Genomic DNA, 27986 nt, shown 5'->3' with positions numbered 1-27986 from the left:
GTCGAAAGAAAGAAATACTTTCTTCCGGTTGATTGTGTAATATGTTAATGTGAATGTTTCGTAATATATATTTCTTAATATATTTTAGAAAGCCATGCCAGATCTTACATACTGCTTTAAGGGTTTAGAGTAGGAGGCAGTTTTGACTTAATGACAACAACAAAAGGTGCATATCGCTTACCATAGTAACACGAATGGAAAATGTGATGTACAGTACCAGGCAAAAGTTTGGACACACCTTCTCATTCAATGGTTTTCCTTTATTTTTTTAAATTATTTTCTACATTGTAGATTAATATTGAAGACATCACAACTATGAAGGAACACATATGGAATTATGAAGTAAACAAAAAAGTGTTAAACAAGATATGAGTAATTATATCACACAATTATATCACATTGATATAAGCATAGGATGGAAGCATGGAAAACGTGATATAATTACTGGCCTCCCGTTCACAACAGCCTATATACAAGACAGTCTGTCGCCCTCCTTCTACTGAGTTGCCGCTCAGTGAAGTTGTGACAGTTTTATTTGATATGTCCAACTATTTCCATACTGGCAGTCTCTCTTGCTCTCTCATCCGTGGAGGGAGGGAGGGAAGGAGGGAGGGAGGGAGGGAGGGAGAGAGGGAGGGAGGGAGGGAGAGATGGAGGGAGGGAGGGAGGGGTGGAGGGAGGGAGGGAGGGAGGGGTGGAGGGGGGGAGGGAGGGAGGGAGGGGTGGAGGGAGGGAGTGAGGGAGGGAGAGAGGGAGGAAGAGTAGTCTGTGAGGTGCAGTATAAATCTCGTCTCTGTCAAGCGTTTTTGGCAGTAGTGTGAGAGGAAACATCTGCTTGGGGGAGCGAGGCGGGTCGGCTGCGGTCGCTTCTGAAGTACAGGTCACCGGGGGTCAAAAGCGTGAGCGTGGGGCATCGCTGAGAGGTCAGTCCAGTCATTCTGGGTGGTATACACCCCATAATACCCTGAGTGACAGCATCTGGCACATCCGGCTGCAACAGTGACCGAAGAAAGTCGACACAGTAGGCAGTCAGACAACACCGAGCAGAAACAGCCGTTTTCTAGGTTCAGTTGAAATAAGCCGTTGGTTCTGAAGTTTAAATCTATGCCCCAATTCCTATCGCCGTCAGATATAAATACACAATCAACGTCATGCGCTGCTACGGTCCCTGACTGTCAGACAGCGGGAGACTGAGTGCTTCTGTCTCGGCAGCGGGATCCTGACTCATATCCAGACGGACAACGTACACTGTGCAACAACGACACCCGGAACCTTCCTCATGGAAACTGCTCTTAGAGTACGCCCCCGCGGACCAATGCTGTTGTTAGCCTTAGGAACCCAATATAAATATGTTGTTGATACGAATTAAGTCATTGCTTAAATGAGACAGTAGTGGAGTTGATAAGTAGGCTACTATCACTTGATTAATAACAGCATTAAGTAAGTAACATGACAGAGAGTCTGAAATCAGACAAATTAATCAAATCAAACAGATTAATCAAATGCTTTATTTGCCGTACAATCAGACTGTTAGGAATGGGTTCTTTATTGCAGAACACACACACAGCACACGCACAGGGAGATCAGAGCACAGGGTCAGCCCTAGTTGGTCGCCCCCTGGATCAGTTAGGGGTTAAGTGCCTTGCTCAAGGGTATAACGGCAGTGGTCGGCACCTCAGATATGACGCCAGCAACCCTCCAGTCACCAGCTCACATCCACCTCCCTCCTGGGGTGGGTATCGGCCTCTTTAACCTGGCAACCTGCCGCCCCGGTCACCTCTAAGCAAGCAAGACCTCCTACCAGGTGGCACACTTTGTATGTACAACATCACACAAGATGGCCGTGACCCCTCCCCGCTCCCTCCCCGCCGAGGCTGAACAGAGATCAGTCCTCTCCTCCCTCTCTCACATTACACCGGGCAGATGCGTGCGCTGCCTATGAGCCTTCGCGGCCACTTTCAGCCGTGTAAAACAATTAGCACTCATCTGCCCCTTTTAAAAATCATAGAGGAGAGCAACATTAGCCAGCGCGCACTCTAATTTTGGTGAAGGGTTATTACAGGCCACTACAACGGGGGGCACATAAAGCTCTGTTAGTGGGCACTTAACCATCTGTACACAAAATGCCCACAAGAACACATTGGAATATTCCGCACGCAGCCTGCCTCATTTGCATACTGACCTCTACAAGCCAAAGTGTCCTTTCTAGCCCGTTCAAGCATACCCACGGCATTTAAAACACAATTTTCCCCCCTCTTTAAACCACGGACCCCATGGGAGATGTGCTGTCACACATATTCGGAGGAGGAGGATAAAAACCGGACCGTGTCGTATCAAACGCTCCCATCTGTCCTCTTCATGCCGTCCTGTTTTTATTTGACTTTTTTCTCCTTCGACCTATCCGAGCGGTTATCACGTCAGAGGAACGCTCCAACATGCTGTGGGAAGCAATTGATCATGTCTGGATCAGGAAACAAAAGAGCTAAACGGGACGCTCAGGAGCCCCACTCACTGACGGCTAGTAAAGTTTGTCATTGAAATGTGAGGCGGCTACCAAAACGCTGTGTGTCTGTCCATCTGTCCATCTGTCCATCTGTCCATCTGTCCGTCTGTCTGTCTGTGTGTGACCACGGGGGCAGGGTGCCAAACAAAAAACTGGGGTGGTGTGGGAATACGTTCGCAAGAAACAAAAACGCGCTTGACAAATTAAGTACGAGAGATAAACTTCACAAACATCAAAACCGGTACATTAATGAGATACATCTGTGTAAAGCATAGAGTTGTGTGGATGTTATCAATATTATGCTAATATCTATTTATAATAAACGGCAGTGCCAATTACTGTCTCTGTAGTGATAAACCAGAGGAGAGAGGGGTCAGGCGGAGCGCGGTCCTCATCGGCATGCTCCACCACAAGCGCCCGCTAACACACTGGAATCTATTAGCAACTGTTGTTAAGATACCATTATTAAACAGATTTTTCTCATTAAAATCTCACTAAGATTGGTTCTGGGGAACAATCAAGTCCAGAAGAATAACAATTTTGAGGACAATGGCAGATGGTTGATGAGATCTGGTGCGTTTGGACTCGAGTCAAATCGAAGTGCATTCTACAATGTCCAGTTGAAGTTGGTGTAGTGTTGTACAGTGTATAAGCCAGCATGGAGAAAAATTAATTATGTATGGCAACCTTGAAAAAAACCAAGGTCCATGTACCATGCAGCTCCCAATACAATACCCTCCGTACCCAATGCTGTCTTAGATTTAAATACTGAGGGTAGGCATGATAAGGCACATTTTAGAACTCATGTTGTCAGTAACTCTTGACAAGGCCATCAAAAATATGCAACAATGCTAATTGCTAATTGTAGATGACTTCATTCAAATTTTTCCAGTCAGTCTGTGCTGATTGAATGTGTGTCGTGTCATCTGTGAGAGTTAAGGTTGGGGTTAGGGTTAGCCCTAACCCTAACCCTAACCCTAGCCTTAACCCTAACCCTAACCCGTTGGCGTTTCACACCTCACCTGATTCTTCAGGTCCAGCTTGGGGCAGGGCCGGCCGCCGTTGAAGGCTTTCTCCCGCAGCCACTTGGACCTGATCTTCAGCCCGCTGCCACAGAGGGCGCTGCAGGTCGACCAGACTGACCAATCGCTGAGCTTGCAGTCCAAGGGGCAGGGGATGTGACAGACTTCCACCACGTAGCCTGGGAATTAAACATTCACAGTGTGAGGGGTGGGGTCAGAGTGGGAGCTCCGTGCTCCAGGAGATCAGGGAGAATATCACACTAATGATGTCAGGTGACATGTCCCTGGACCTGTGTGGAGACGCGGGCTCATTTGCAGTGACACCGGGAGGACCAGAGGGCTCTGTAATGACGACCTCATTCAGACACACAACCAAAACACCGGGAGTCTACAGTGTCTGGGTCACAGTTACTTGAATCATGGTCTCTTTCTGCAGCCACTGTGTCTAGAGTCTAGAAGCCTGTCTCACCGCAGATGAGAAAATCTGCTGTTGCGGCGATGATTGGCTACCTTGTGACCCGAGACGTCAAGGCTGCGATCAGCTCTCCTGCAGCTCTGAGCCTTGTAAGTACAGCACAGCCACCTACTGTTGGACTCTCATCCATGGCATTCCAGTGCAACACATGTATAGGTATTCCTGCTGGGACCATATATACTGAAACATGTATGTATGCACTCACTGCACTGTAAGTCGCTCTGGATGAAAGCGTCAGATAAATGGCATATGTTATTGTACTGTATGTGCTGGGGTACAGGGGAGTGTATGATATTCAATGACATTCTTATGTTATGAGAGTATGGTTCTGCAAACTATCAGTAACTTCATTTCGTACATCAAAAGCACACGCAAAATGCACTGTCCTACGTGGTCCAAGAGCTGTTAGAAACACAACGCCTGCTGCCGGCTCTAAGCTGCGGGAGTCTGGCATGCAAGACGTGTGTGTTTCAAGTTTCAAGTTTGTTTTCTACCTGAGTCGCTGCAGAGAGCGGGGCTGACGAGGTGGCCCTCTGGGTCCATGCAGGCGATGGGCCTGTAGCGTAGGCCTTGGCCACACTCCTTCATGTCCCTGTGTGTCCTCCAGCCCTGCAGGGACCCGGGGGCAGGAGGCTCTGGGAGGAGGCAGGAAGACCAGTTCCCAAAGGGCTGGGACAGGAACTCATCACAGGGACACGGCTCCTTCTCCTCCAGTGGGTGGAGCTCCGCCCTCAGACACCTCTCCTTCTTCTTGCTGCGGCCTGAGGAGAGGACAGGTGACAGGTGACATGTGACAGGTGACAGGTGACACTGGCGTCAAGTAGTTGCAAACAGTAGCCCCGCAACTCGACTTGCTCCGACCGAGCCGCGAATTTGCGACCTCTGGCTTGCCGACACATGTGACCGTCTCCTAAAATACCTAAAATGTTAACCAGCTACGCTATCGAAAAGCTAGCAATTCGACAGCGCGGGTGGTGGGGGAGAGGGGGGAGGGGGAGAGGGGGGAGGGAGGGGGTGGTGGGTGTATCTGAACTTGAGGAGTGAGTTTACCATCGCGACTCGGTTACACATGGTCCAATGAAAACAGTGTATCTCACGTCATGGTCCAATGAAAACAGTGTATCTCACGTCATGGTCCAATGAAAACAGTGTATCTCACGTCATGCACCTCTTACGCCTGTGCAGAACTACTGCTGCAGACGCAGCCTCTTCACGGCAAATCAGATTTCAGCAATTGGTCAGTGAACCAATCAGACCTCAGAGACATGTTTGAGGGCGTAATCTGGGGCTGAGTGCGTGAATGAGCCGCCTCACTCCGTCGGTGCAGGGTTGGACTGACTGCTAACTAACCACCGCTAACTAACCACCGCTAACTAACCACCTCCTTACTGCTCTGAGCATCAATGGCAAAATACAACTTCTCCAACAATTACATCATGGCTATAAAGCAAGATTCTGTCCAGTGTGTCTATGAGTTATGATGATGATGATGATGATGACGATGATGACTTCATTAGTAATAGCATTTGACGTCACACAGTACACTGCATTTTTGAGGAGTACACAAATGCTTGGTTTAAGGCCGCAGTAGGCAAACTCCTTTTACAGATAACCCTGAGACATTTCATTGATCTTCTTTCTTTTCCTTTTTTATTGACAATAATAATAATAATAATATTAGAAAACAAGAGAGACACATAACAAGACAAGACAACAAGACGTCACAAACAACATCGAAGCATAACAGCCTAGACTACTGCTACTGAAAAAATCACGAAATGGTGTAAATTAGTGGAACCACTGTACTAAAAGCTGTACCTAGATTAGCAATCATGTTCAAATGATTCAAATCCCCAGAAGAAAGGTCTGTGATGGGAATTCATTCAATATCTGTGTTATATCATATAGGCTATTACCAGAGGGCCCATTAGTGTACACTGTTTGAGCCCTATTTACAATCAAATTTGGAAATTGTTTCCCAGGCTTTCAAGTCAAAAATAACACACAGCATTGTGCAGCTGAATAGCATGTTTAAATCAATATGCACTTTCTGTAGTTGCTTTTATGTGTCCCGCGGTATGCATTGTGAGGTTGAGTACCTAACTCCAGGTGCACATTGTGAGGTTGAGTACCTAACTCCAGGTGCACATTGTGAGGTTGAGTACCTAACTCCAGGTGCTCTCTTTTAACACATGCGGAAGTCCTTCACCCCATCGTTTTCAGACTTACTGTAGTCTGTTAATCTCTCTCTCTCTCTCTCTCTGTCTCTCTCTCAAAATACTGTATGGATGACACTGAAATTGACTTGTTCTGTGACAGACAAGGCATAGAAAGTCTCTCTCTCTCTCTCTCAAAATACTGTATGGATGACACTGAAATGGACTTGCTCTCTGACAGAGAAGGCATAGAAAGCCTCTCCCTCTCTCTCTCTCTCTCTCAAAATACAGTATGGGTAAGGCTGAAATGGACTTGCTCTCACAGACGAGGCATAGAAAGCCTCTCTCTCTCTCTCTCTCTCTCCCCCTCTCTCTCTATCAAAACACCTTATGGATGACACTGAAATTGGAATGGATTGACTTGTTCTGTGACAGACAAGGCATAGAAAGCCTTTTATTTCATGTATGTCTCCTCCTTCCTCTTGACAGCGGAGAGTCAGTCACCCATTCCCGTATCTGGCATACACTCCATATAGCAACTCAATCTCCCTGCTCTAATGAGGGGAAAAATGAATATATTTCACACTATAAAGACCTCAATTTGAGTGGCCATTAGCGTTTCTCACCAGACCTCACTTCATGGCAGTTATAATTAGTCTTGTCCATTAGATTTGATGAGTATTATTAGGTTCCCAGTCGAAGTAACCTATTCTACAGAGGGAAAAATTATGTTCATTGAAGGCACACTGTCTGCCACTCACATTGCGGGGTATGGAGAAAGCTACATTTCCTGACCCGTCAACTCTATCTTGTCAACACTTCATGCTGTGTTGAAATGCACCTTGGCATTTTGAATAATAAACAATAATAATCAGTGTCCATTGGCTTTCAAACAAACCAAATCCTGTATCCAAGAAGTCACCTTGACAATACATGTCCACGCGCACAGTATTTCACCACAGTGAAGGTGTCTGTCGATGACTGTCAAAACTACCTGAATGCTTCCTTTTGACAACAGCATTGCCTGTGTGTCGGGGCTGAAATTAAAGCCCACAGTGTGTAATAACACAAACACAGCCAAGCCTGAAGAGTGCTACTGAGAGGCTTAGCTAAGCAAGTGTCTGTAGTGGAACTGTGTTGATGATAAGACACCCTCACTTAGTCAGGCGGCGACAGGGACGCTTCAGCTAAAGCAGCTAGCCGAACTGATCCTTTTACTTGGACAGAGAAGGCGTACAACGTTTGTTTTCTAGACATTGCAGTGAGCCGTTCCCGCAGTGAAGGCCACACAGAAAAGAGGCCTTTGGTTTTGAACCAGATGGTAGAAACAGAGGCAGAGAGAAAAGCTATCTTCTGTGTGAATTCTTCTGCAGTCCGCCCAATGTGTATCCAGGGCTGATATTCTCCTCCAAAACAAACCGGCTCCTGTGTGGCAGTGGGTGTCTACCTTCCCACTGAGCCTCCATGAGCGACCATCTGTTTCTGCTGTTCAGAGGAGGCCTGATTGCAAACAGTCCTAGCAGTGTGAAATCACTGTCAGCTCCTACCGCAATCTGTTCCACATTGACACCGACAGAAACACACCAGTCTAGCAACCTTCCTCATTTGACTGTGACTCAGATGTTATTGATGATAGCTCTTAAACCAGGCACCTGCTGGATACACTACACAATTAAGCCATATAGCTTAACTTGTTTTCCTTACCTTGCAATTTTTCTGATCTTAAAGGTCTGCTGTGTATTCCACACTCATGTTCTCTGATTAGGGGACGAACAGTGGAGGGAATTGGATTTAACATGTCACAGACAGGTACAAACAACCAGTCTTAGTAGTTTAGTACAAAGCTAGTCTGACACAGAACAAGGCCATGCTTTAATACACTATACAGTATATGTATATATATATATATATATATATATAACATAATCTACACTGTAAAACAACGAGCAAAAAAATATCATGATGTGGGAATGAAACAAAACCGTCTACAATGAAGCACCCCTAGTCACACTCTCAAACACAGCTTTCTAATCTGCTCCCGAAATTGTTCACAGCAGGTAATCTTTGAATATGGAAATGACTGTCAAATGACTATGGAAAACAACACTCGGCGGGCGCATTAGCGGAGGGAAGCGGTTGCTTGCAAACAAAGGGAAGTGAATAATGAGGCCACTTTTCAGAACTTTTCTCTCTCGCTGTTCTGTCCACACTTAGACTGCGCCTCTTGTAACGCCGCGTCCTAATTGGCAGCGCTGCGCGAAAACGTCGAGGTGAAGAACAGACCTCTCCCAAATACGTACAGTTTGGGTGTCCTAATCCAAGCCGTGTCTGTCAGAAGGCTCCGCGCGCGTCTAAGGTGTGAAGTGACTCAACGCAGGCTCCGTGTCTGTTTCAGACGCTCGTGCCAGCTAGTTCCATCCATTGTGGTTCGTTTTGGCGTTTGTCCTGCTGCGCCGTCTGACAGAAATAATTGTTGACTGGCAACACAGTTTCTAGTCTATTCTGTTGAGCTCATTGGTGGCCGTCCCTCCTACTGTAAAGACAGTGTGCACACTTTTGGTCCCGTCCAGCTCCAACATGCCTGATTCTGTCCATCAGGACCGTGATTAGCTGAGGTTCATTTGGACTGATAGTGTCTGCACCCACCAGTGTCATTGGCATCAGTCTGTGGGTTGGGAGTCTTTGAGAAGGGCTTATCAAAAGCAGCTATTTTAAGACCATTTTACCACATATCATTGCTTTCATGGCAACCCTGTGGTGATCAGACACGCTCCTAGAGCTTGCTGCTTTCTAATGTCCCACGGGTGTCCACAGAATTGGGAAAAACTGCTTCTAGCTACTGTGCTCCTCAGACTTGGAACGATCTTCAGGGTAGACTGAGGTTGGAGCACTTGATCATTTTAAGTCGTTGGTCAGGGACCAGCTCACAGAGGCATGCTCTTGTTTGGAGTCATTATTGTGTATCTTTGGTGTTTTACTGTGTTGTATAACAGTTCATTATCAATCCAGGTACAGTACCCGGGTACTTTTAAGTCCTTGTTCAGGGGCCAGCTCACAGAGGCATGCTCTTGTTTGGAGTCATTATTGCGTCTATTGTGTATTTTACTTTGTTGTATATTCAATTTGTTGTTTTGTAATTGTATTTATATGTGAACGCTGCACCCGCAGAAGAGAGACCCTGGTGCCACAGTGTGTTTTCCCTGGATAAATAAAGATCAAATATAACATCTCATATCGTATCTCTGGTACAGGTCTTCCACTCCCACTCCCTCTCCTGTGTCCACTGCTCCCCGCCCCTCATCTGACAACCTGGAAACTACTCATAGCACGACTGTTTAAAGAGCTTTGATAAAACCTCTCGCAGTAGCCATAATGTCGTATGGAAAGTGCATATTCTTCATAAAAGCGTCCAGCCGTGCACAGCTGAGTTAACATCTAAGATTAAGAGCATTATAGATGACGGCAGGGGATATTTACCACAGCCCAAAGGCAACAGATCAAATATTCATGAAGACAAATGGTATTGAGGCTGGTGCAGGGCCCCACCATGTAATTCAGCCAAAAGGGTTTGTCATCTACATTGAAATAAAGGGATTACATCCGATGTGAGGCAGCCTAAATTAGACCTGACACTAGACTACTGGGACACAAGCTAACAGGGAGAGAAGAGGGGCCAGTTTAAGCATGAGTAAGCATTGTGCCACCTCCGTAACTCTACAAACAGTAGACTTCATATGGCCATGAGTATGTTAGACAGAGGTATGGACTGTGTGGCTAATATTAGCATGGCGCTAATATCGGTATTTGGACAACATGGCTTAAAATGGAACGTGTGGCTGAGAACCACGGCCGAGAGGGCTGAGAACCACGGCTGAGAGGGCTGTACCCACGGCCGAGAGGGCTGTACCCACGGCCGAGAGGGCTGTACCCACGGCCGAGAGGGCTGTACCCACGGCCGAGAGGGCTGTACCCACGGCCGAGAGGGCTGTACCCACGGCCGAGAACCACGGCTGAGAGGGCTGTACCCACGGCCGAGAGGGCTGTACCCACGGCTGAGAGGGCTGTAGCTTCGGCAGTGAGATTTGGATGAAGCGCACGACCTGTGTGAAAGTGAGTGTGCTTCACCTGTGAGACTGCTCTACCTGTGGATATGAGTACACTTTACCTAAGTGAGTGTACATTCGATTGTGAGTGAGTACAGTTTACCTGTGACAGTGAGGGTATCTTAGAGTGTGAGCTTCACCTGTGACAGTGGATGTGCTTCAGAGTGAGCTTCACCTGTGACAGTGAAGGTATCTTAGAGAGCACTTTTACCTGTGAGCGAGCGCTTCCGGCCTCTGGAGCTCCCGCAGCCCGAGCACTCCGTGAATCTGGACCAGCCCGTCAGGGTGCAGTCGTCTCTGCAGGGGACCCGGCAGTCCCTGACCCGGGCCGGCACGGCGCCAGCCCACTGCAGGCACTCCGTCACGTCCGTTGGCTCCTTGTCCGCCTCCACACAGCTGACTCCTGGGGACAGGGAGGTGGGCGAGGGTGGCGTGATGATTTAATGCACAATTTACATGCCAGCTCTGATCTTCACATGCTCACCAAAGTCTCATTGGGATTCAGAAGTGGTTCATACTGTGGGTAGAAAACCACATTACCATTTAAATATAGCGTTTCATTTATTGGAGCATAACAACATTGTGAGTTCTCATTGTAGAACCTGTGTTTCGACCTCAACCCCGTTCCTCAGTGAGCAGGAGCACTTTGTAAATTGAACATTTTCTCTGGATTGTTGAGTTCATCAAGCTGCGAGCGGCGTGGTTTACATTGTAAAGAAGAAGCTGCTTAAGCTGATACAAATATAGCGTGTCTGTCAACACAATTAGACAGCAGAACCATTAGAGGAAGAAGAACAATGAAACCAGCGGGAACTCATACTTCTACAGTAGTGGCAATGTGCTACGCCAGAGAAAGTGTTGGTTGTGAAGATTTACCCGTCGCACGGGTGCTCCCGACACAAAACCAATAATAATCCCACCGAAAAAAACCTGCGGTAATGCCAAAAATAAAACAGCAATTAAAAATCTGATTCATAACTAGATGTGGCTTAGTTTGATTATGACCTCACGAAAAAGAGTTTGTTAATGGAATTCAAGAGTCTACTCAATTCTGAACACCCCCTGTGAGAGATTAGGAAACAGTGCTATTTTCCTTGAGAGTGGTTGTGAATCGAGGGCTCTCTCCTTGTCATAGTGGGAGATAACCAGCCGGACTGTGAAGCCAGACTCACTGACGACAAAGACCAACAGAGGACAGGATAAAAAGAGGTAAGCCGGAATCACTTAAATGACAAATGACATTGTCTGGCTTTCACACCACAGAAAGAGACAGACTTGATGAAAAAAATGCTTTGAGCTGCATTCTGCACTACAAATTACATCCTACAGTACTACTAATTAGGAAAGATTCTACTATTCCAATTAAGCTTGACTATTTCTTTGCTGACGGAGAGAGTGAATTAGAAGCTTAGAAGTGATAGTGAGTGAAGACAACCAACCAACTAAGAAATGAATCTCTTCCTTGATTGTTGACATTGACATTTCACTGCTCATGGTAATTAGACAGGGGAGTGGAAGGGAAATGTCATGCAGAGAGGGACAGAACCTCTTCTAATATTGCCTAGTGTTTATTTAGTTGCCATTTTCAAAACCTTGAAATCAAATCTGACTCGTTCCAGGTTCCCTCAGGGAACGTAGCGAGCTGCTAACATGGAATGTGACCCTCTGATGCCTGTGGGGCACCATTGATCTACAAACATGCCTTTAATACATCCTATTGATTCCTATTTGACTTTTAAATTTCGCCCTCTGACAGAAACTCCTAGATTTTACACTTGTGTTCTGAGACTATGTGGGCGGGGTGGGGGGTTGAGGCTCTTAAAGGTGTTGCCAGGGTCAATAGAGCTTAGAGGATGCTTCTCAAAAGCCCTGATGCTCTTCAGTGCCTTTCACTTGACCTGATACAGCTTTCAAACATTGTAGCCATGAACCACTCTGGTTTAGTGAATACGTAATGGTATATGTGTTCTGTTGTTTTCAATATGTCAAGGAAAAAATACATACATACATACATAAGTCGCAGTATGCAATCGCTGAATTAGCGAAGTGATGAAGGTCATTAGTTTGTCATTTCCAAATTGAATCTAATCTCTATTTATTTATTTTTAAGAGAAAAGACCAGCCTGAAGACCCTTTTTACAGCTGCATACGGTTGCCCTTAGCGACTGCCCCCCCCACTGCCTTTCTCCTCCCCCATGCCGAGGTCATTGTGTACCCATGTGTTTTTATCCATGTTATGTGTTTTGTCTGTGTGTTTAATTGTATATGCTAACACTAACCTTGAACTCTACCAACCGTACGGCACTGTATCAATGTATTCTCTCTCCTTTTCTCCCTACCCCCCCCCTCTCTCTCTCTCTCTATCTCTCTCTCTCTCTCCCTTTCTCTCCATCTCTCTCCCTCTCTCTCCATCTCTCTCTCCATCTCTCTCCCTCTCTCTCTCCCTCTCTCTCTCTCTCTCTCTCTCCATATCTCTCTCTCCATCTCTATCTCTCTCCATCTCTCTCTCTCTCCATCTCTCTCTCTCTCTCTCTCTCTCCATCTCTCTCTCTCTCTCTCTCTCTCTCTCTCTCTCCATCTCTCTCTCTCTCTCTCTCTCTCTAGCAATGCCCCAGCGTTGGTGAGGGTTGACAGTAGTGACATTCTCATTTAGAATAGTGATCTCTCATTTTTAGCACAATTATTTCACCTTCACTTCCCTTCGCCTCACACAGCCGTTCATAATATCTCCTCTCCGAGACGTTCGCATTTCATTCCTATCTCAGCCGGTGACAGGGATCATCTTTAATAATACAGATATCCTCGAAAGTTGACAATGTTTGCTGACTGTTTAGAAGGACATTGTACCAGTTGAAACTTTGAACACTATTCAAAGATGCAGGTGGTATATTGTAATATAATAATATACGCCATTTACCTGACGCTTTTATTCAAAGCGACTTACATTAGAGTGAGTGCATACATTTCAGTATATATGGTCCCAGCGGGAATCAAACCCACAACCTAAGCGTTGTTAGCGCCTTGCTCTACCAACTGAGCCACAGAGGACCAGCTTAACACACCAACTGCCAAAGAGTTCCGGAACACTCACCACCTAGAGTGTTCCAAGTGTTCTATGTGTTCTACCAACTGAGCCACGGAGGACCAGCTTAACCCACCAACTGCCAAAGAGTTCCGGAACACTCACCACCTAGAGTGTTCCAAGTGTTCTATGTGTTCTACCAACTGAGCCACAGAGGACACATATTGTAGCACAACAACACATCGCTACTGTACGTGACAGGCCCCCGGAGACGTGAGGTCAATATAAAGACCAGCTCATAACCCATCTTTCCCTCCATGCCTCACATTTGCATTCTCCCAACATTTCACCCTACACTTCCTGCATAGGAAATGGCCCACGGTCTTTTTGGACGTGTCTGACTTGCACAGACCCCCGCACGAAACCTCTCCGACAGCTCTGTGGGGGATCCTCATGGGCTTAACAACGCCGGTGCAGCATTCAGGGTCAATGTATGTACAAGTGCCTAGATTCAGGTACTGTTTATTGCATTGCACCCTGTTATTGTTGACAACCAAACACTGACAATGAACAACAAAACATGGCTCGTAGATATAATGTAGATCTAATCGTAGTAGAATGATATAATGTAGATCTAATCGTAGTAGAATGCCTTACGCCCAAAACCTGCTTGCCTTGGGGGGGGCAGTAGACTTTCAAATGCCGAAGTCGATGACTAATCTTCAACTCGGATGCTTATAGAATAAGGCTCATCTTAGAGTGACAGTATAGTATAGTATCCCATATATATCCCATATATATAGAAAGGCCAAGTAGAATCAGTCATTCATCCCTCATCTAAATAGTATCTTCCACTAACTTTTATACAAGATCCTACAATGTCATTGTCTGAGGAATCATTGCTCATCCTCACTGCTTTCTGCAGAGGTGCCTCTATTGCTGGTTCACTGAGTGCAATTTACAGACTCCTACCTCACCCTGCTATTTATTCAGCGGTATGCTGATGATGCAAGTCTGTGCGGCACAGCAAGACTCTCTCTGCCTTGCTAATTTGCATCTCTGGTGCAGAAGGTTGCTGTCAAACTACTCCTAACTGCTGTTGTACCCGAGTGTCAACTTCAGCAAAAACATCATCAAATTAAATCAGTGTGGACGCATTTCTCTTATGTAAGTTCTACCCGAGTGGATTCTGTGATATATCATACCGTAGCAGGGTAGTACACAACTGTATGCAGAAGACGCCTCTTGAGACTACAGTGGCCTCGTGGGAGGTTTTCAGTCAAATTCCATTCATATTCCATTTGGTTTGGAGTGTCAAGATGTTGCCTTTGCCCTAACATGGCGTCTTTATGATAGTAATCTTTCTCCATCATAAACATCACATCATGTCATATATGTAGTGTATGTGTACATACCTATTGTAAGTCTAACCGTGCATTATGACCGGACCATACTGTGAACTACAGTGTATCTGTTGGGTCTGAGGTAAAGTTATAAAGCATTTGGAGGTTTGAGTTTTTGAGGCATTTTTCCGGAAGTGTATTTATCCCTTTAAGAAAATGAAGGTGAAGATAGTCAGGATGAGCACATCTCCCTGAATAAAACAATATTTTCATATTCTCATTATTTTTAATGAGTGCATTTATAACATGTATCATAAATTCTGACCTACATTTTAGTTTTTTAAATGTCACAGGTATTTTACAGAGCGATATTCAAATCATATTAAAATAATAAGTGGTAAAGGTCAATGAAGGAAGGGTATTCTAAAACTGGCAGTCGACACTGTATTTAATAAATTAATTGTTACTCTAAAAACACCCCAAGAGTGACAGAGGTTAATTTTGTGAAAAGCCTTCAGTAATTACAGTCGGCTATATAAAGAGAGGGAATTATATTGTAAAACCCAAAGGAGATGTTCTGAGTCCTACAGTAGGTTCATCAGACAACAGGACGGGCACAAACGACTGAACAACTAAAAAACTCACACTGCAGCTTTGCAGCCACAAGGGAGTCAATTAGATGTAACAACTAGGTTCTTAAATTTATAAGGACATTTGCTCTTCTTAGTTCAAGTCAGAAAAATTATCCAATTAACTCCCGACAACGAGCTGCAGCCTGACTCAAGGTTACGTCCAGAAAAACGTTCCGCTCCGCAACTATACTTCTTCAAGGACACAGAAGCTGTGTAGCTAAATATAAACATAAGGAAATGTGACAAGAGGATGCTTTTAAAAAAACACCCGTTGAAAACATCAGACACTGCACTGTATATCTGATTAGTAAGAGAGGAAGTGGCATTGAACTTGGGGCCACTGCGGTCTTCAGTCATAATGAAGGATGTAATTCACTTTAACAACCACAATAAATCTACATCAGCAGGAGACCCTGTTGTGAGTTAAATACTTTTTAAATGGCTTTAAAAACGTCTAGGTTGATATATTGGGTGAATATGAATTATGGAATCACCATTGGGTGTCTGAATGCCTGGATGCAAATGTGCACGGGCACGTGTGTGTGTATGGCCATACAAACTTGATTCATTGTTTAATGGATACCCTGCTTCACATAAAAAAAAAAGAAAAAAAAAAGATGATAAACTATTATTAATATGGTCTGGTCTGGCCGGCCCAAAGCATAGGCGAAGTAGGCGATCGCATATGGCCCCCAAATACAATTATGTGTTGTATTATTTTGGCAGGTATGAGACAAAAATTCGGAGCGCCAGCTGAAATGTGAGAGCTGACAGTGGAGAGAATTCAAAGTTAAGAATCTCGGACAGAAGTGCAAGTTGTTTCATCATTAGGCTACAATTGGATTTGCTTTGAAGGTTTCAGGTCAAACATGGCCAATGTTTAAATAGCAGCACTTTCATTAAAGCCACAGTCTGTCATTTTCCCAGTAAAATCAAATAATGTATACTGTATAGGCCTACACCTGAATTTTAGATAAGCAAAGACCTAAACTATGGCCCCCAAATTAATTAATGTTAATATATTTAATATTCAGACTTAAATGTAGCATAATATTCCTCATACTTTTCATGTTTATCCATCTCAGATGGATATTTGTACACTATATAATTTTTTTTTTCGTCTCACTTTCCTGAAAATGAAATCTGTTAAACCATTCATCAAGTTTGTATGATCATCATGTTTGCCTAAGGAGTTAAACATCATGTCAGCCTCCTGCTGAGAGCTGTCATCTCATGGGGTGTATTCATCAATAGGGAAACTGCAGTGACGTGATGCTTTTCTGCCCCCTATTCATCAACAGACAGCTTCCACTGGCCAGATCTGACATTAGGGTTGACAGTTTGCTGGGTCCTTTATGTTGCCATCACCAGTGCTATTCTGGGATGGCGATTACATCCCCAATAAAGAAACACATCTAGTTCAATAAGACGTATAGAAACACAGTATGTATGTGTGTGTATGTATAAACACAGTATGCTCATATGCTGTTGAAATGTAAATCAAGCTAAAACAAATCTCTAGCATCTACATGCATTTTCTATCACTACGCACAGAAACAAAGAATAGATGCACATTTAATTGAGCTGAATTGAACAGTGGACACTCACCTCTCGTCTCCAGACCGTTCCCACAGGATTCCCCGGGCCCTGCCAGCCCCTGTCGGACGGAGTCAGGAACCAACGTGCAGGGGTGCCACTTGTGTGTTTGCCACCTGTATGTAAGTTCAGAGCCAGTGACTGAGAACATTAGCTTCTGACGTCAGTGGGAATCTCTATTTGCTGTTTCGTTGCATATTCATTAAAGTCATATTTGACAAATCTACATATCATTACCATACTGGCTTCATAAATGGTCTAGCTCAGTGTTTCTCAGCTTGGTTCTAGATTTACAATTACAACGGTTGCAGATTTATGTTCTAGACAAGCACTTACACACCTGAGTTAACTATTCACCTGTATAATCATTAAGCCCTTGGTTAGTTGAGCAAGGTGTATGAGTGCTAGGCTCAAGCAAAGATGTGCAACCCCAGAGTTGAGAAACACTGGACGAGTAGGTACAGTCTATTCTTAAAGGTAGACTCTGGGATCTGACGTCACACCTGTGAAAACAGACCAATTTTCATCAAATATATTGTAGTGAACAAGAGGGAAAGGGAACGTCCACTCATTTCACAGCCCTTCACTTTCACTTTCTCTCCTTCCATGTCTCTCGTTTCTTCTTTTTTGGTTCAATTTCTCAGAAAACTAGCCGACAGTCAACAGCTGCCTTTGATCTTTGAATTCTACGCTCACAAGAAAACCTTTGCTGTTTTCTCTGTCGCATCTGTTTATGAGAGTCTCAGGCAGTCATTTTCCCTATGACGTCACACCCCAGAGTCTACCGTTCACATGTGTTTACCTATAGACGGGACACACAGGAGGCGCTTCGCACTCTCTCTCCTCAAACAGTGTGTCTGGGCACTCTTGCCCCTCATTGGCCGACCTCTGGATGATGGTCCGATATCGGGACTGTGTGGCTGCTGTTGAATTGTCTGTAACGCGTAAACAACACGTGGGCATTAACCGAGCGCTCACCGACAAGCTAACACAGATGGAGAGGCAGAACGGAGCATAAGGGAAATGGAAAGACATTTCCCCAAAGCCCAGATCAGCTGACACTCTCCCTTGATATTCAAATGTCCTCCACTTCCTACTGTCTCTTTTGTAGACACCCAGACTGACATAACAACTTAATTTGGCTCTGGCTCTCGTAAGGCTCATTACACACAGCTAATTACTAAACATTAAAAATAGCGCAATTAAGAACGTGATCGCATCATCGCCAGACTCAACAGGGTAAAGCATATTTACAGATGGAACGCCACTTCTCTCTAGAACAATTACATACTTTTGATTTCTGCTTTATCGTATGACGGTTCAAACCCATTAGATATCGATTTTCCTCTTGATGAGTCATCCTAGTGTAATTGACAATTATCAGAGTAAATTATGTACAAATGCAATCATTGGGTTTTCGGGGGGAACCGTTCCTCAAGAGGAAGGCTCTCTAGCACTGCGGCTTTAAAGGGATGGTTCAGCCTAGTTGTCCTCGTAGGCCAGCAGTGAAAGCTTCTCCGGTTCTTCGTTCTACTCTTTGCTACTGTAGCACAGGCTAACAGTTGGCAGCGCCCTCTCCAATAGACAGGATTAAGACAGGCCTTGAGTTAGCATCGTTTAAACTACATGTTTAAACGATCTCCTCAGAGAAACTTCATACAAAGTTTCGCTGCGGTAGCAAAGTGGAGTAGGGCTTTCGCTACTGGCCTATGAGGACAACTCAGGGTTGTCACGCCTGAGGTTGCTGTTCTGGTGTCTCTGGTGCCCTCTTCTGGTGGTCCGGTGCCAGTGCTGCCTCATCACCACTCATTCCGATCACCTGTGTTTTCCTGCCCTGTGTTGTGTATATATAGCCCTTTTGTTCCCCTGTGTCTTTGTCAGAGATTCTCCCTGTCCGATCGTAAGTGTATCCTGCCTGCCAGTCTGTTGTCCATGTTATCTAGTCGTTTACCCCGTTGCCTTGTACTTTGGCCTGTTTATTATTATTTCTTAGTATATGCCTTTGTTCCCTGTGCAATCCTCTCATTAAAGAGAAACTTTATTTTTTGCTATATCTTTCATCTTGAGTTATCCATCCGCACTTGGGTCCACCCTACCAACACTTAACAAGGTAAGATGATATGGGGTGCTTAGTGGCGTAGCATACTGGTAATCGCAAGGTTCCTGGTTCATTTCCGACCCTCGACCTATCTTGCATGTCATCCCTCCTCTCTCTCCCATCCTTCCTGTCAATCTCAACTGTCTCTATCCCAATAAAGCAGAAATGCCCTAAAAACATATTTTTTTAAAAAAAGAAAAAAATGGTATTTCAATGATATTTCACCTAAACATGAAAATAGGCTGAACCATCCCTTTAATGCCCTATCTAAGAAAAGTCAAAGTCTATATTTAGCAATATCATCCCCTGCTACTATAAAACAAAAAACTGAGTCAGAGTAATTTGTTTCCTGGTCCCTTACCTGGCAGGCAAGTCGAAGGACAGGCCGTCCATTCACTAAAGGGAGTCACAATGCAGTCTCTCTTGCAGGGGAGTAAACAGGGTCGTATGGTTTCTGGTCGGGCAGAGTCTGGACACCTAGGGCACAGAGAGAGGTCTTAAATTCTATTCTCTCCGGGTGATAAATGATAAGCGGTCTGATTCACACTCTAACAGGGCAGAGCAATGAAACAGGTGCCCTGTCCTTGACATCAGACCACGTCACACTAGGAAACATGAGTGATTGGATCTTCTCCTGAAGCACTCTGGGAGTTGCTGATAAATGCAAAGATTGACAGTGTTCGCAGGGGGTTTAAGACGCGTCTGTGGACCAGTGTGATTGAATGAATGTACTGTAGCACTCTGAAAAACAACACAGTCCCACACAGCGCAGAGCAGCAATCACACTGACAGTGTAGTAGCATTGTTGTAGTGGGGTAATATGTGTATGCAGTCCTATTGATTATATCAGGATGCATAATTCATGAGCAACAATTAGCCTACTATAAGCTCATTATCATGCAGTCTCAGCTATCGACCACAGCTACAGAACCGCAGGCTGCATTTCTGATGATTGTCAGTATCCAGTAAAACCTTATTGTTTACTCTTAAAACAATAATCCATGAATTCACAGTGAGCAAAATACACGACGCATCATTTAGAGAGTGATGGGTGAATGTCGGGTGCAATGTAGAAAGCATGTTACAGGCTTGTGCGTTGTTTGTAGCTGTGAAGGACAGACATTTGAGATAAGTGTACGTAAATGAGTGCGTTTCAGTTCAAAAGAGTGTGTCTGTTTTTGTGTGTTATCTTTCCATCCTCAGAGAGACCATCACCCAACAGAGCACACCAGCTGCTTCTTGCCACCCAGGAGACCGAGCACTATAAGAGGGAAATCAATCAAGGTCCATGACATGCCCACTAATTAAAGCTGAGAAAAGAGACGATATGCAAACTGTTTACCAATGATTTAGTCCTTCAGTCGGCTGGGACAACATCACACACGCCTTTTAAGAGATCTTTTTATGGAGCTCCCTCATGCTGAGCATCCTAGGAAGGAGAGTACGGATGCTTGGAGTCAGTGACACGAGAGATAAAAAGATAGGAAAGCCGACCGAAGCGCCGTAACTGTTCAAGTTGTGTGTAAACAAGCAGACAACATAATGTGTGAGGAATGTGTGTGATGGGTTTCAGTCTCTGGGAGTGAGTGCTCCAGTGACTCTGCGCCGTAATAAAGTGATGGGTCTGAATATAAAGAGAACGGCGGTCTCCTCTGGGCTCAGACGTACTGTTATCATCCAAACCTGAGTGGAAGTTGTATTTGTTTTCTTCCAAATACTTTGGGTATGCTTGATTTAACTTGTAAAGCCTGATTGGATAGGCAGGTGTTTTTTTTTAATTATTAGTATTTTTATATTTTTTTTTACAAACTAATTCAAATCATTCAAGTATTTGAAAGAAAATATTACAGGTATTTTGACACAGGTCTGCTTTAGTATAATCTGTGCCATAGTTCTTCCACAGAAGTAGAATTACATTTCTATCAGTTGCTCAGAGAACATCACAACAGCCCACACTCTGTGACACATCCTGGTGTTCTCTCCCACGTGACACACATGTTCTACCCAGGTCTGCCATGTGTGCCGTCCAGCGGCCCCTCCATCCACATCCAGTCTTTACTAACCAGTTTCTCAGAGAGCAGCACAGCACACCGCCCTGAGTGACGCAGCAGTGCTCACCCATGTGACTTACGCGGCGGTACAAAGACATCCTGGGTTTTGCGGGAGAGCCAGCGTGGTGCTCCAGCCTTCCAGCTACAGAGGAGCTGAAGTTGGGTTTAGATCAAAGTAGAGCAGGAAGAGGCTAGATACATAGAGTCATGCTTCCATCCCTCCGCGCGTTTCTTCTCTTCTCTCTGGTGAGACATGCCAGTGGGGATGGTGATGCAACAGCAGCAGAGGGCTGGAAGACACACTGTGGTGTTAGGAGTCAGGAAGACAGGAGAAACGGACTGTACCACTGAGGGACCGGGGGGGAGAGAGAGAGACTGTACCACTGAAGGACAGGGGGAGAAACGGACTGTACCACTGAAGGACAGGGGGAGAAACGGACTGTACCACTGAAGGACAGGGTGAGAGAGACAGAGACTGTACCACTGAGGGTCCGGGGGGGAGAGAGAGAGACTGTACCACTGAAGGACAGGGGGAGAAACGGACTGTACCACTGAAGGACAGGGGGAGAAACGGACTGTACCACTGAAGGACAGGGTGAGAGAGACAGAGACTGTACCACTGAAGGACAGGGGGAGAAACGGACTGTACCACTGAAGGACAGGGGGAGAGAGAGAGACTGTACCACTGAAGGACAGGAGGGGAGACAGAGACTGTACCACTGTGAGGATAGGAGGGAGACAGAGACTGTACCACTGAAGGACAGGAGGGAGACAGAGACTGTACCACTGAAGGACAGGAGGGAGACAGAGACTGTACCACTGTGAGGATAGGAGGGAGACAGAGACTGTACCACTGTGAGGATAGGAGGGGAGACAGAGACTGTACCACTGTGAGGATAGGAGGGGAGACAGAGACTGTACCACTGAAGGACAGGAGGGGAGACAGAGACTGTACCACTGAAGGACAGGAGAAGAGACATGAGGACATGTCTGAGGTCAGAGAGAGAGACGGCTGTGGAGTCATCAGTATTAATTCCTCTCTCAATCAATTTCAGTCACTGTAGGTAATTGAACTGCATTCATGTGTGGAAAAATTCCGTGTCCAATTCAACTCAACAGAAACTGAACTGAATTTGAACCCAACTCTAGTATGGATGGAGCTGTGGTCATGTGATAACAACATATCATATACTCAGGGCTTGTTGTTCTCTTTAATTATCACAAGAACGCCTGAGCAAAATAAAAAAAATGCAAATTCCTGCAAAAAAATGCAAATAAGTAGAGTGAACGCATCTTTAGAACAAGTAAGGGGGGGAAAAAAAAAAATCAAAGAAGCAGTTCACAAGGCTCTTTCAAGTAAAGAGCTGTTAAAATCACCTCAGGATTTCAATTGACCTCCATATGGTTAAGCTGAGATGATGTGGAAAGATGTAGCTGTAAACTAGATCCTAAAACATGACCCAGAACACATGAAAGGCCTTTCCTCCCCTCACTTTGCCTCAAAGAGATGCGTCCGAAGCCTGTTAGGCATTCCATTATGAATGAAGGATGTTACAGTATATTAGGCTCAACATGCCATATGGTACAGCACTGGAGACGGATTTTGGTGGCGCCAGCCTTGACTTCAATGTGTATAACTAACTATTTATAGTTGAATGAGCCTGGCAGACATCCTGAAGAAGTCGCACCCTCACCATTTGTCAATTCCTTTGTGATTGTAATGTGTCTGAAGAAGTCGCACCCTCGCCATTCCTTTGCGATTGTAATGTATCTCACATCTTGTCCTTTGATGGGAATGATATTTAAGGAGAGGGACAGCCAGATATTCTTGGAGTTTTGGGGTAGGCCCGTCACAGGCACCATTCTCCTGTGTCCTTGACGCACATTAACGCATGGTTAAAACTTAGTCATATGCTGCTTTGAAACCGTTAAATTGGTTAATTTGTTGATGCTCAATTCTCATTCTTCCTATGTGCATTAATGTGATGTTGTGCGCTAGTTAAAGGTTCTGTTAATACAGCACGACATAATCGTGACCAGGTTCTCCCACTTAATGTCTGATGTTCACATGCATAGTTAACGACACGTAGAGTGACTCATCAGCCTCAGATAGTGGCCTGAGCGTGAGCTCATCTTACCTTGAGGCCGTGGTAAAAATAGCATTTTGGGTGTTCTTAATGTAATCTAGGATCCGATATGATCGATTGTCTGTCACACGGGGATGAGCAAAGCATTATCAATCATTATTAACCATGAAATATCTTTTGGAGTCAGATATGATATAACGTAAATGTCAACTTGTGTTAGTTTGTCATGTGACCACTTGTGTTGAGTCACGTCCATGACTGTTAGAAGTCACCATTGGGAATAAATGTATGTCTTATGTCTGACCTATTCTTTCAGTGTCTTATTTCCACATTCTATAGCACCATACGCCATCTGTCAACGCCCACTTTGACGGAGGCCTGTGAAGAGGGAGCTGAGCGCATGCCCTGGACGCCCTTCTGTGTGATGTAGAAGTCCTACGGGAGGCTGCGGTGTTGAACAACCCCGAGGCTATGAGAGTGGAAACATGCCGAGGTCTGTTTGGTGAGCTGGCTCATCACACGAATGCACTTTTCCCACAGGCACGCTGGGCAGCCAATTTAACTAGGTCACAGGAGTTCCACTGGTGGACTAGACATGGTGGGTTTTATTAAAACCGCCCCATTAGAAGAGGACAGGCCTAGGGAAACACTGACTTCAAACAACAAGCACATGAAATATGCCCATCCATAAACCACTTTGTGGCCATGTCAATAATATATATACATATATATATACATACTCACCGGCCACTTTATTAGGTATACCTGTTCAACTGCTCGTTAACGCAAATATCTAATGGTGTGGGGGATATTTTCTTGGCACACTTTGGGCCCCTTAGTACCAATTGAGCATCGTTTAAACGCCACAGCCTACCCGTGTATTGTTGCTGACCATGTCCATCCCTTTATGACCACAGTGTACCCATCTTCTGATGGCTACTTCCAGCAGGATAACGTGCCATGTCACAAAGCTCACATCATCTCAAACTGGTTTCTTAAACATGACAATGAGTTCACTGTACTCCAATGGCCTCCACGGTCACCAGATCTCAATCCAATAGAGCACCTTTGGGATGTGGTGGAACGGGAGATTCGCATCATGGATGTGCAGAAAATAATAAAAATAAAGAAAAACCATTGAATGAGAAGGTGTGTCCAAACTTTTGACTGGTACTGTATATATATATATATATATATATATATATATATATATATATATATACCAAGAGCAAGACAAACTGGTTCAATTATTTATATATACGACATCCTGACGTATGACACAATATATCCTTATTACGCCATTAAGAGAACAGAGCACCTCAAGCTGAGACTCCATTATTGTATTGCAAGAAAGAGGAGTAGATAATGGTTGGAATCTAATGAAAATGGACCTCAGGTTTACAACAAAAAAAAAACAGCACCAACAACAAAAACAGACTGCTCTATTCTGTGCTTTACTGTACTGCAGCTCTCCAGGGACGGGGTTATGGATCACAGGCTCGCAGTGCGGACTGCCTGTGAGTAAAAGCGTATGAGGTTTCTTGAAAGCAGATAGAGTGCTCTTCTGAAATGATAGAATGTCAAGGAAATATGATAGGCCAATGAACCCCGTTGCCCGCTAGAATTCACTGTACAATCCTTCTACCAAACCGTAGTCGGGTATTGAGATACCGCACGAGACAGTACAAGTACCCAGTGATGATGCCAACTATCTATTCACTGAATATGTATTCCTAAAATCCGTCAAGATTACATTACTGACTGCCGTGTACAGTGTACGCGTACTAAATCACTATTCCACTGCCATCTGTGACGTGTCATACAGGTACCTTTTCGGTATGACCTGTCCAACGTTAATCTTCATACAGTTGACTTTGCGGCTCTGGACTCCGACGGCGCAGGTGGGGGTCCCGTTCCAGGAGCTGGTGCCGTTTAAATTCACGGACGAGTCTTCGACGCACGGCTCCCAAGGCGAAGCCTCCCAGTGGAACACGATACACGGGTGGTCATTGCACGCCCTCCAGGCCTCCAAGGCAATGGCCGCCGGACAGTCTTTCCCTCCTGGAGATTAAAACACATCAAAGAGTGACATCATTAAAGGTCTCCACAGTCAGACACTTCAAAGGTACTTTCTGTGATTTATTTTTTATCTAGGCTAATTCAATTTCCCAAGTGGCAACTCGAGGTACCCGATACCCACACCCAGCGTAAAAAAAAAAACGGTGTTGGGCCGAAGGGGACGACGACAACGATACAGTATAAAGCTCTGAATTATCCTCAGCGGCTTTTTTCTCTGTGATATGTGATTAAAGCTGTCATTCCAACCTGCCGTGCCCTTGAGGCAGTGACTTTAATAGTGACGCTGTGTTTAGCCGGCGACGCCGTGACTCAGACGATGTTTCAGACTGCGGGATAATATACGAGAAGACAGGTTGGCTGAATAAGCCACTGTTGTTAATACCACTCTGCAGCTCTGTGGAGATATGAGTCACATACATTAGAATAATAATAATAATAATAATGGCAATAATAATTACAATAATAATAATAATAATAATAATAATAATAATAGGGTTCTGTGCCCTACAGGCTTAGACCCTTAATAATTGATTGCATTTACAGTGCCCTGCGTAAGCAATAGGAAAGCATTGTCAAGCATTTTTATTCTTTCGGCTCCACACTCCAAAAGTTTGCATTTGAAATTCCAATGAGGTTGAAGTAAAGATTCTCAGCTTGTATTTGACGTACAATAAGAACAGAACAGAACAGAATAGAATAGAATAGAATAGAATAGAATAGAATGCTTAGTCCCCCTATTTGGGGTTACCCAAAAGTGATGGGACAATTGGCTTGACAGGTGCATTCGACACAGTGGCAACACGTGTCTCGGCATGTCTTGCAGACATTTCTGCTTGGATGTCAGCCAACCACCTCAAGCTCAACCTTGACAAGACCGAGCTGCTCTTCCTCCCATGGAAAGCCTGCCCTCTCCAAGACTTCTCATCACAGTATAGAACTGTACTGTGACCTCCTCCCATACAGCCAAGAACCTTGGGGTGATCCTTGACAACCACTTATCCTGTGTGGTGAACATCACAGCGACAGCACGCTCCTGTAGATTCTTCCTCTACAACATCAGAAGGATACGTCCATTCCTCACCAGAGAAGCAGCACAACTTTTGGTCCAAACACTTGTAATCTCTCGCCTTGACTACTGCAACGCACTCTTGGCCGGTCTCCCCGCCTCCACCATCAGAATTCTGCAGGTCATCCAGAACGCTGCCGCGTGTCTGGTGTTCAACCTCCCCAAATTCTCCCATGTCACGCCCCTCCTCCGCACCCTCCACTGGCTACCAGTAGCAGCTCGCATCAGATTCAAGACCCTGGTGCTCGCCTACCGGGCGGCAAAGGGAACAGCCCCTCCCTACTTGCAAGCAATGGTCAGCCCCCAAACCCCCCCTGAACTAACCCTAACCCTAATCCCCGGCACGATCACTCCGCTCCTCCACCTCGGCTGCCTGCCCGGCACCGCCGCCTCTACGTGGATGCAGCGGCCGCGCCACTCGGCTTTTCACTGTCCTGGCGCCCCGCTGGTGGAACGAGCTTCCCACCACTGTCAGGACTGCAGAGTCACTACCGTAGATTGAAAACCCATCTCTTCAGGCTACATCTTAACAGTCCTTCCTAAAGACCTCTTCACCCCCACTTCCCCCCTGTACTAACCCTAACCCTAGAGACCTCTTCACCCCCACTACCCCCCCTGTACTAACCCTAACCCCAACCCCGAGACCTCTTCTCCCCTGCTACCCCCCTGTACAAGTTCTCTCCTGTTAATAAATAATTAAAAAAATAAAATTAAAAAAATGCCTTCTGGCATTATGACTGCCAATGGCCCTTGGTCCGAGCATTGATTACTTTGTCTTATGACTGTTGGATAGATGATTCACTTACTTAAACAAATGTATTGTATTTGTTGTAAGTCACTTTGATTAAAGGCGTCTGCTAAATGCCATAAATGTAAATGTAAATGTAGGTGTTTCACCTTGTCAGGTGTGTTCCATCACACCATTTTAATTAGGAGAGCATCCATAGCAGAGCTCTCAATTGATTCCAGGCATCGCGTTTGCCTTCAGGGCTTCTATTGGTGGATAGCAGACTCCAGGGCAGGTTTCGTGACACCCGAAGCGCTTTGCATTGTAAGGGGGAGAACTCACCTTACCAATGTGTAGCACCCACTTGGCTGTTGCCACGGCAGCCATTATGCGCCAGAAAGCTCACATCAGCTGTTAGTGGCGAGGTGAGGAGAGAGTCTTGCCAATTAGGCTTGATGACTTTGACAACATGGCGACAGGGACGTGCTGTTGAGACGGAGGAATGGAGAGTCTTTGCATGAGGGGCAAGTGCCCTTTCCCTTGGCACAGGAGTACTTCTGCCTTAATTACACAACTCCTACGTGTCTTAAAACAAGGCACGCACGATTCCTGTCACTGAGAGTCCACCTATCCCACCTGGTACATTCACACACACAGGCGGTCACACGCACACACGCACACACACACACACCCACACACACACCCACACACTCTGCTAGCAAAGAGATAACAGTTTACCAGCACGTACGGTCTAAAAATCCAACATTTTCAGACCCGGATTTAAACTTGGGAGATAATGTTCATCAACTGGAGTTCTAGAATTGTATTCGGTTACAAGGATTAATTGGCTGTCGATGGGAGACAAGGCTTCGCGGTCTGAGGAGAGGATGAGGCAACAAAATGCTATCTAAGGAAACTACTGTTTATCTCGCCTAGACAAAGACATCATCAACATGTTTGGCTTCTTACTGTACCCACCATCTTGAAAGTCCATCATCTCAGATGAGAAATGGACATCTTAAATAT

The 27986-nt window shown here is 45.2% G+C and overlaps 1 protein-coding gene across 1 annotated transcript in view; it reads right to left on the bottom strand.

Annotated features, from left to right (window-relative positions):
- Positions 1 to 27986, bottom strand: part of thsd7ba (thrombospondin, type I, domain containing 7Ba) — a gene marked incomplete at its 5' end in the record, with an annotated part of 95600 nt that overhangs the window by 21346 nt on the left and 46268 nt on the right. Inside the window, 7 exons of the mRNA XM_083682035.1 lie at positions 3526 to 3704; positions 4495 to 4761; positions 10471 to 10662; positions 16865 to 16968; positions 17655 to 17787; positions 19312 to 19427; positions 24918 to 25149. Coding sequence (XP_083538161.1) covers positions 3526 to 3704; positions 4495 to 4761; positions 10471 to 10662; positions 16865 to 16968; positions 17655 to 17787; positions 19312 to 19427; positions 24918 to 25149 — 1223 coding nt within the window. The remainder of the gene's footprint in view (positions 1 to 3525; positions 3705 to 4494; positions 4762 to 10470; positions 10663 to 16864; positions 16969 to 17654; positions 17788 to 19311; positions 19428 to 24917; positions 25150 to 27986) is intronic.

The sequence above is a fragment of the Argentina silus genome (assembly GCF_951799395.1).
Source record: "Argentina silus genome assembly, chromosome: 12".
Classification (NCBI taxonomy): Eukaryota; Metazoa; Chordata; class Actinopteri; order Argentiniformes; family Argentinidae; genus Argentina; species Argentina silus.
The sequence above is the reverse complement of the archived record's forward strand: the minus strand, read 5'-3'. Positions and strand labels throughout refer to the sequence as shown.